General features: G+C 32.6%; 1 protein-coding gene across 3 annotated transcripts; it reads right to left on the bottom strand.

Moving 5' to 3' along the window:
* Window positions 1-1,576: 1,576 nt before the first annotated feature.
* LOC114417267 (methionine aminopeptidase 1A-like) lies at window positions 1,577-9,190 on the bottom strand. 3 transcript variants are annotated; one of them, XR_003667728.1, is made up of 17 exons: window positions 9,042-9,190; window positions 8,592-8,642; window positions 6,984-7,154; window positions 6,671-6,746; window positions 6,375-6,422; window positions 6,227-6,271; window positions 5,043-5,142; window positions 4,321-4,372; window positions 4,196-4,237; window positions 3,914-3,975; window positions 3,733-3,831; window positions 3,233-3,306; window positions 3,051-3,120; window positions 2,587-2,652; window positions 2,423-2,511; window positions 2,109-2,188; window positions 1,577-1,969 (listed from the first exon to the last, which is right to left on the bottom strand). XR_003667728.1 is itself a non-coding variant. In XM_028382411.1 (16 exons), the coding sequence occupies exons 1-16, from the start codon at window positions 9,110-9,112 to the stop codon at window positions 1,892-1,894; spliced, it is 1,194 nt and encodes a 397-aa protein (XP_028238212.1). In that variant the 5' UTR covers window positions 9,113-9,189; the 3' UTR covers window positions 1,577-1,891. The 3 variants fall into 3 exon arrangements, 2 of the variants coding, with proteins under 2 accessions (XP_028238212.1, XP_028238223.1); XM_028382411.1 differs by lacking the exon at window positions 2,109-2,188 and having other exon boundaries at window positions 9,042-9,189; XM_028382422.1 differs by lacking the exon at window positions 2,109-2,188 and having other exon boundaries at window positions 6,984-7,147; window positions 9,042-9,172.
* Between the last annotated feature and the right edge of the window lie 1,365 nt (window positions 9,191-10,555).

Here is a 10,555-nt window from a genome sequence, read left to right as displayed (position 1 = left end):
TGGGAACCACATAGGATCATGATTGTCCCACCAGAAGGACTGGCGCAACACATGCATGAGTATTCCGTGGCATGCATGCTGGTGGCTACACATGGGGTGGGGTGCATGGATGGATGATGCATGCATGGGTATTTCTCGCCAACAGGAATGATGGAACCCACATGCATGTATTTCGCTGGTCGAACTGACGTAACCCTTTGGGGTATCCCACCAGCAATGATGGCGGAATAGGAGATCCGCCAATAGAAATGGCAGAACCCTAAAAAAATAGACCCCCTCCGGAATTTCTTTCAAAATAGATCCCTTACGGTAAATAGTTTGTAAGAGTGACTCATCTACGTCATTTTTGCCTGTGGTATAGCCATACAAAGTCATCATCAATCACCAATAATAAAAGAAAGTATCTACTATATACTTCTACCAATCTGAACTTCAAGGACAAGGAGAAAGACAAAGGTAACTAATATTATTTTTTTTTAGGATTAACTAAGTTTTCGGTTGTTGAGTTTTTCATATTATAATTCTTGGTTCCTTAATATTTTTAACAATTTTTAATCTTTTATTAATTTCTCGTTATCATTTTTAGTCCTTTTGAAAATTTTATTTATTTTTAGTCCTTCATTTATTTTATTACTTAAAAGTAGTTACAAATATAAATTAATAAAGGACTAAAAATTGACAAAATAAGAATTATTTTTTAACAAAAAAAATTAGACTAAAAACAGATGAATAAATTTAGAACTAAAATTGCTGACAGAAAATTAATGAAAAATTAAAAGTTGTATAAAAAAATTTGATAAACTAAAATTTAAAATCTAAAAAAGTTGAGGGATTAAAAACTTAATTAATCTTATTTTTTCATTTTCTGTTACTTATTAATTACTTAAAAAAGTATATATTTACAATAATTTTTATAAGACTTGACTTGTCTTGCTCATTATTAAGACTAACAATGAACCAAACCAACCCTAACATAATTTGAAACTTAACTCTACAATTGATTTTTTGAACTTGACTCATCAATGACATATACTTGAGTTAAAAATTTAATTCGTTATATAAATGAGTTAAACTTTAATTACATATAATTTAATTCAATTGATTCATCTCTCTCTCTCTATGTATTTTAAATTATTGAATTCATGTAACTATTTAGTTAATTTAATATTTTTTATGAAATAAATAAATAAAACATGTATAATATATATATATATATATATATATATATATTATTCAATTGGTATAATTATATATTTATAATTATTGTACATGTTTTTAATTAATTTCATAAATCAAGTCGAGTTGACAAGTTAGACTGAGTTGTTTCCGAGCTTGAATCAAACCAAATTCAAATTCCAGCCTTACCCATCATATTGGTCCATGTAGGTCTTTTTTTATTTTTTATTATAGATTTTTGCTTATATTTATAAAAAATAAAAATAAAAAGACCACATTGAGACATTTATGAAAAATAAAGTACTTGATTAATGCTTTAAAAAATACAGGACCTAATTTAACATTTTAAATAAACAAAGATGAAATTAATAATTAAGTCAATGTTATAATTAAGCCTTAGTGTTCAAAACTTCGCTCTTACATTATTAAATTAACCAAGCCTTAGTGTTCAAAACTTCGCACTTACATTATTGAATTAACCAACATAAGCATTGGAAAGCAAGACAAAATTCTAAAATTAAATTTTCTTCAATTACACAAACATATCATTAAGCATACTTTTCACCTAAACTCAATTGAATTTGCTTCTGTTTTTTGTATAACTTACAAACATGATACCCAAAGGAGGCAATCAGAGAAATAGATCAAAGAAATGTCGTCTAATAATTGTATGGTATTTAGACACTGCCAGCATCTGTCTCCATGATTCACCCAATTATGAACCTAGCCAAGGAAAAACATTGGGTGATGTCTGCAACCGCCCTGTTAAAACTTCAACACCAGTCTCTGTCACCTAATAATGAAAACCATGAATCATATTGATTAGGTAAAATCAGCTAAAAGTAGTTATGCACTACTAAATGTACACTTAAGAGACCAATTATTATAATTAAAATTCCAATTACCACTGACCAAAACAAATATAAACTGACCATAGCTTACACCTTTAGATCACTATGTAATAAAAGTAGTGAGAGATTTGGAAAGCATGCATGAGATTATAGGTTTAAACCTACATTATACCAAGAAATCATTAGCATTATATTAAAGGTGAAAAAGTAAATGACTATATCATATATTTCTTGAAAATTTCATCCAAAATTTAAAATTATGATGATTTTCTCTAATTATAACTTTCAGCACCTCAAGATAGTGTTTTACTTGGCACGACACAATGCAGAAAATAACCAGATTGTGACATATATACACTGTAATAGGACTTGGGAGAAAACAGGAATGAACTTACCAAAAGAGTGTGCTCAAATTGAGCACTTCGTTTACCATCCGCTGTAACAGCAGTCCATCCATCAGGCCACATTCGATCACGCCAGACACCTATTAATAAATAATAATATTAGAGCTGCCAAATGTATCCATCAAATATTTAAGATATTTTACAAAGAAGTATACCGGCATTGATCATTGGTTCAATTGTAAAGGTCTGTCCAGCCTTCATCACACCAACTGCTTTATTTCCTGCCAGTGGTTAAGGTGTATACATTCCACATGTTCTCTTTCTACTTTCTAGCAATCTTTGTTCTTTGTTAACACGAATCAAGGGGGTAGGGGTAGAAAAGCTAGAGGGGCACATTGAAAACGAAAGTTTGATTTATGAAAAATGGCATATGAATGAGGAAGCTGGCTGTTTCTAGCAAGTAATGGTATGTATAACAGAACTGTTAATAGAAAGTGAATCTATGGAATCATTTCTAGTTTTGCAAGTCATTTCATGTGTAACAAAACAATTGGTTGCTTAATAAAGAAAAGTATATACTGCGCTGAATGTTAAAGGTCAAACATTAGAGGATGCAAAAAATAATTTCCAAATATGTTTTTCAATACCCTGCAGTGCTTTTAAACTAAGGAAAGGATACTTGAATAATGAGGAATGTTTGGTGCACAATGGAAGAGCTCTCCAATTCCATGACCACAATAAGATTTTACCTAAGGGGTCAAGGGAAAAAAAATGAGTAAGGAACAGATGATAACCATTCAGTGTGAACAAATAACAATAAATAGATTAAAAAAATTGAAGAGCCAAAAATTAAATCATTACCACCGAGAATCCAGACATTGAAGCATGACGATTAATGACTTCACCAATCTCACGGAATCGTATCCCAGGTTTAACTGAATTTGATTTAAAAGAAGAATCAGGATCCCATAGTTCAATTTCTTAAAATATATATATGTTTCAATTATATGAAGTATTTTAAGCACAGCAATTACAATATAATCCAAATGCCAAATGATGCAATGCATATTTACAACATATTAAGTAGCCAATATCATATGATTCAATATCAGTTATACTCATCATGCCCTTCTGTCCTTATTTATATTTTTAGTTAAATGATTTATTACCTTATAATTTGGGATTTAGAAGTTAGGACCAAATTTGTAGTTTTATTTATAAATTGATAACGAACCTTTAAGGTACACATCAAACAAAAGACAAATAAAAGATCCACAACAGCTATAATGTTTCAAAAATTCAATTATTTTGAAACTTAAGCAAGAGACAAACTTCAGAATCAAAATCAAATGGATATATACCAATGGATATTGCCTTCTCCAGGCACTCATATGTGCATTTTACTAGTTGGAGAGACTCTTCATCAACATTTCCCACAAAGTATGTTTCATTGAGATCACCTGCATAACAATTCATATAATTAACCAACGGTCAAATTATGAACTTCAAGTGAAACTGTGAAACATGTGCTAATCAACTTACCATGAACACCTTTATAGTACACAGTGACATCAACATTTACAATGTCACCATCCTCAAGCTTCCTGCACAATGAGTCAATGACTAAATTATTAAGAGAGTTACTCAAGCTACCATAACCTTATCATGCCTGTGTCAGTGGCACTTACACTAATCAAGCGTCAAGTACCAAAGAAGCATTAGAAAGGAAAGTTAGTTTACAATAATTATAGCCGCAAGTAATACTGAGTACTGACAAAAAAAACCATACTAAGAATAAATTAGAAAAGGCACGGAACAGTCTACCTTGCATCAGGAATTCCATGACAGATTACTTCATTAACTGACCTGTTAGATAAAGCAAATTTCATTCTTAACATATACCACAACGATATGAGAAAAATATGACATTACAGAAGGAAAGTACCTACGTGCAGCAAGATTTAGGGAAGAAATGGTAATTGAGAGGCGATGGATATCCTCCTGAAAAGGTAAAAAGTCGGGAAAAAAATCATTACCAATTCATTTGTAATAGCCAAATGGCAATGGCATCATGAAACTTATGGAACCATTTTGAGGCGGAATTATAACAAGGTTGGGAAGCCTTCTCTCAGTGTAATGCTCATGACCTTTTTTTAGGAGTTTTCATTTCTGGTAAGCAGATTAAGCAGCGTTGCTATATATTTTGGTATTTTTTGTTTCCCCCACTCTTTCGTAATAGCCAAAAGAGAGAATCAATGTTTTATTAGTGTGTAGAATGTAGACATAATTAAATGTTATAATTTATGTGTGATTGGTTTAGTTTAGTTTGGATTCCAGATTTCCAGTTTCTTAAGAGATCTTTTGAAAAAAGATTACATTCCCCAAAACAATCCATCCCAAACTTGTATCTATTTTAGGTATTATGATATTCTTATTTGTATAAGTTTTTTTAAAAAAAAAGTAAAAGAAATTGTAAAATAGATAGGAGAAGTATTTGATTTGTCTGTGAAGTGTTTGACGTGGATATGTCAAAAAATGGATACCACACAGAGATGGCCACTAATTTAAAGTATCTGAGCTTCATTGATTAATAAACACTAAAACTCAATAAATAAAAAGCTGCTCAGACTTATTAAAGTGTTTTGAAAAGGAAACACATTAAAATTAGCACCTGCAGCAATAGTTGCCTCATGAACAACTCTGTCAATCTCATCAGTCGTCACACCAGGCTGAATAATCCGAGCAGCTGCATCCAACACCTCCCTTGCAATCTATAAAGTATAACTCAAATTCATACATAATGAGAGGCTAAATTCTGCATTGACACAAAATAAAAATAAAAATAAACTATTTAAAAGACCTTTCACCACTAAAAGTTTACTAACATAAACAGTTTTTCTTTCTTTTCTCACCCCCTCCAGTTTATTAGTTATATTTCACAAATCAAAGCAGAGGTTTATCGGATGTTACCTCTCACCATTAATCAACAAAGTAAAAATAATTCATATATCACCAACCATTCTCATACAAATTAAGCAGCATGAAAATAAGGATACAAATGAGTTTTGAAATGAATAACAAATTGAGAAGTAGGTTGTCAATAGCGGCAAATAGCATCAAAGCAGCACTGGGCACCACAGGGAGGATGTCATGTTTTGTTTTAGTGTTGCAGATGTTGCAGGCACTATTCCGAAGGAATGAGGAACGCACAATCTCGGTATAGGAGCAGTGGAGCGGGGGGCATACATTATTTTGGGCTAAACTCCCCTTATTACCTAACCATGAGTGAGGGCATTTTGGGGGTTTAACACTATCAGCTTCAAAGTAAGAAAACCATTTTGGTCTCCCTTGTACACATGACGTACCTCTTCCCTAGCTCTCTCTTCTTTTTTCTCTGGCAATCTCCACTCTGTTAAATAGTGTTAAAATGGTCTGTTTTCCGGTGACGCATGCCATTTTCAGGTACCCTCCCTGTCTTCCACTCCTGCAGGTTTCCTTTCTTGTTTTTATGCACTCTTTTCTTTTTCTCTGTGTTCTCTGTTTCATTTTTTTCTCTTCTCTGTTTAACTTTATGCTGTCTTTTCCCTCTTTCACTAACACTTCTCCCCTTCTCTCCACAGTTTCTTTTTATTTTAAAACATTTTTTTTCTGTATGTATACTTAGTATTAATTATTTAATGTATATTAAAACATTAGAATAGAGGTCATCCTACTATCCACTATGCCGCTATCCCACTTTTGGGGTCAGCTGCTCTGCACCTCTATCCGGGATTTATAACTATGATTGAGATGGCAGAGGGGTAAAACAAACTTCCTCTAAGAATCTACAGAGGGAAAAAGTGGCAAGGAACTTACCCGACAAGTTTCCCTCATTCTCTCTATTTGATCTGGAGTTTTGACCTACAGATTAATATAATTTAGAAAGTCTAATAAAAAAGAATAAAGACAATTTCCAATTTGATCTTAGACAAATTATCTACTAATGTATTTTAATATTACTCACCTCAATGGTATGCTGTAGACTACTATTGGGCTCAATTTTGGGTGTTCCCTAAAAGTTAAACACAAGAAGAAATAAAAACAATTCAAAAACCAATGAACCACCAAAATGAGTTAAATATTTTTTTAAAATAAATTTATGGGAGGCATCATAGAAGCACTCTTCATCCCAACTAGGTTGGCACCAAGAGGGCCACTAATCCTATGCTGCATACCCTGATATTATTAATAAAAAGTAAAAACTGAGTTAAATCAGATAATATACAAAGCATTTAAATAGGAAGAACTCAGATAACTTACATCACCAGCCCAATCAGGTTTATCAATTTGATCTGGGACAATCCGTTTACTAGAAATGGGATATGGCTGCAGTGGTCTTGCAAGAGCAGAAATTAAATTTTGGTTTCAACAAAAACAAGTAATTAGCAATAAGATGGAAAAAAGAAACAATAATTAAAAAAAGGGGAACATTGATCAAACACAAAAGGCCTCTGAAATGAAAAAAAAAACATAAAAAATATCATTACAAATAATGAACATAATCTTTTATTAACTAAATTGTGGGGATTTGAATCCCTTGAAAATTAGACTATGAAGATATTTGAAGCCCTACCCTGTCCAATCAAAGTGAGGAAGCTTTGGCGTTCGAGCCTGCCCTCTCTTCAAACAATATAACCAACCTTCATCAAGTGAGTCTGAATTTTGTGTGCCAGGTGGGGATAGTTTTGCCTTCAGATGCACTGATTTGTGCGAGCTCCATGAAGACTTGAAACAATCCTGAGAGCTGTCAAAAGATATCAAAATTGGCTCCAACATGAGGGATATAATGACTGAGAAGTAAATTTATGGGTGATTCAGTAACAGTAAGTATCTAGTAATTCACTGTTTTCCCATTAGCAACTATGGTCAACCTCAACTTCTTCTACATGGTACCATTTGGAGCAACAATGGATATTAAATTAGATCAATCAGAACTTTCTTCTTTTATTTACAGTGGCTGAAAGCACCAACTCATGCATTATGTTGCACTTACGAGTCTTGGACAATAATAGCATTCAGGATTTTAAATAGCATGCTATAGAGCATAGCAGAGTGAAGCTCCCCTGGCCACTATAGGGGCCACTTCAGCGAAGCGGTTAATTGTAGTGGTTACAGTGGACCAAATGGAAGGCTGAATAGCAAACTTAGCAGATGCTAGATGTTGATTCCAAAAAGGAACTTTGGAAAGAGGTTAGGGCTTTTCCGGGGGTTAACTTTTGGGATATCAATTTCCAAAAATGCAATCTACAGCCATAATAGTGCTGAAAATGAAGATGGCTTGGATTTAGAAGATAATGATCGCTAAGAAACTTGTATTTGACTTTTGTTGGTATTTTCTTGTATGTTTTGTTCAACAAACTTATGACTTTTTTTTGGTTACTGATGAAAGTCATGAATTATGAGTAATTTTTATCATTTATGTCAATTAATATGTATACATTTAAACTGAATAAAAAATTTCAGAATAGCAGCTATCCCACTGTAGCAGTTTTGGATCCAGCTGCTATACAGGATTTAAAACACTGATGGCACTCTATGGTAAACATAGAATACTGGTTTCTATACTGTAAAGATTATGGAGACAATCAACATTCTATATAAACCACAAGGACCAATTATCTCAAGAAATATTTAAAGAACTCAAGTCTTGTGTAGAATCACTGTCTAAAAATAAACAGAACATCCTCACAATTCTCAAACTTACCAAAAGAGACTAGCATTATGCACACCCAGTCTTAGTGATTATGTCATTTTCTATTTGTTCACTAAGATTTAATGCATGTTTGGTTTAACATCTCCAAACCATGGATCCGTGTCAAGCCAGAAGCTACTATTAGTGTGTTTAGTCCTACGTTGGGGATGTTGCTTCTCACATCTACAGAGAAGTAGTTATAGCTTCCATGTGGTTTCTCGCTTTGCAAAGGTTACCCAAACACACATTATTTGGTCCCACGTTTGGGATGTGGTTTATCACATCTACAGAGAAACTAGTAGTTATAGCTTCTGGTTTCTCGCTTTGCAATTGTAGTCCAAACACATTATATTTGGTTTGGCACAAAATATAACAATTCACACATTAGAGACACTGGTCCAAACACACTGTCTATCACGAAAACAGAAAAAAAAAAAAATTCCAAAATTCAAATTCAAATAACTGACAAAGTAGGATTCAGTCACAAACCAGAAGGCAGCACCTTCTCGAGGAAGCTTCAATTCCATACATTTTGGACACCTGAGGAAAAAATAAAGAGGAACACTAAATTAAACATATGATGCATAACATACCCTTCACAGTTTCCACAAATTGTCATCCCAAACCATAATCACCCAATTGCAAGACCATCACTATAAACTCAAAAATTCAATCTTTCACCACCCAATTGACCAAAACCTCAAAATTGCATGCTGCCAGCAGCAGCAGCAACTTATGCTGAAACCATGAAAAAAACCCATTTGATCAAAGCCAAAAGCTAAGTCCTTGCAACATATGAAGTCATATCAAATGCAAAAACAGCATCCAATAATCCAAAACAAATTAAATATAAAAAGAAAAATGGGGTCGCTGTTATGGTGAACTGTGAGCAGCTATAGAACACACACACACACACACACACAGAGAGAGAGAGAGTACTGAAGATTCGCAGGTTTGCCACAGTTAGCACAAGAGAGGGTGTTTTCGGGTTTATCAGATTCACCAGCCATAGATTTGCAAACAACGGAAAGCTAGGGTTGCAGACGAAGGAATAGAACTTTGGAACAACCTGCGGAAGTGAGACGAGACATTTTATAACTTCGTGTTGGTGAAGGAAAAGTCTGCCTTTTGGGCCTGGCCCGTTCAGTTTTGCCGCTACAGACATTTAGGGCAACTGTTTGGGGCACCCAGCATTTTTCTGGAACACCCAGCAGTTTTTCAAAATGCCGAAAATATCCATAAGGGTATTTTTGGTTATAAATAGCAGTTACATTTTTTATTTCTGCAGCGTTAATTTTTTTTTCATAAAACCTCACTCCTTTAGTGTGAGTTGTTTTTGTTAACTTCTGTTAGCCTCTTTTTCCAAGTGTTTGTTGTCTCCGGTGGTGTACGTGCATTGTTTATGAATATACGGTGAAGTTGAATGGTTTTTCGTCGTCGGAGAAGAAGAGGTGCATAATTTTTTTTTAAAAAAACATATGAATTGTCAATCCATACAGTTCATATGAATTGTTGATCCATAGGGTTTTCTTTTCAAAATTGTAAATATATTTTCCTAATTTATTTTTTTATTTTTTTTATAGTGTAATTTTTTTTGTAATAGTTTAACCAATTTTATAAATATTGATTTGGTGATATTATTTTATAGTTGTATAAAAACAATAAAAAAATTAATTTAGTAATTAGATTGGTAAAAAAAATGATAATGTATATAAACTTTTAAAAATTGCTAAAACTAACATTAGATTGCTAAAAAATTAGTTTAGTAATTAATTAAAAATAATTTAGTAATTAGATTGGTAAAAGTAACATTAGATGGCTAAAACAATTTTTTGTATACATTTAAAATATTTACTAAATTTGATAATTAAAAAATTTTGATATTTAATTGAATATTATATTTAGATGTTTATTACAGTAATTAATAGTTAAATAAATTTGGTATTTAAGTGAATGATGTATTTAGATGTTTATTATAGCAATTGATAATTAAAAAAAATTGGTATTTTATTGAATGATGTATTTATTAAAATTTATATGATATTTATTAGTCATTTGTTTGATTATAATATTATTTTTTATTTGTTATAGTTGAATATTTTAATGAAGATATGTAGTGAAAATGTCATAGAGATTCGACAAAGTTTAACGTTGGCTGTCGAAAGCCTAACACAACCCTCTCCTTTTATCCGGGCTTTGGACCGGCTAAGAATAACAAAGCTACCCTAGGCAGGATTTAGGTGGTTTGGGCATGTAGAGAGAAGACCGGTAGACTCTGTAGTGAGGAGAGTAGACCAGATGGAGAGAAGACAAACAATTCGAGGCAGAGGAAGACCCAAAAAGACTATAAGAGAGGTTATCAAAAAGGATCTCGAAATTAATGGTTTGGATAGAAGTATGGTACTTGATAGAACATTATGGCGGAAGTTGATCCATGTAGCCGACCCCACCTA

This window comes from Glycine soja, chromosome 1, assembly GCF_004193775.1.
Source record: "Glycine soja cultivar W05 chromosome 1, ASM419377v2, whole genome shotgun sequence".
Classification (NCBI taxonomy): Eukaryota; Viridiplantae; Streptophyta; class Magnoliopsida; order Fabales; family Fabaceae; genus Glycine; species Glycine soja.
Note: the sequence above shows the minus strand (reverse complement) of the source record. Positions and strands in the feature narration are given on the sequence as shown.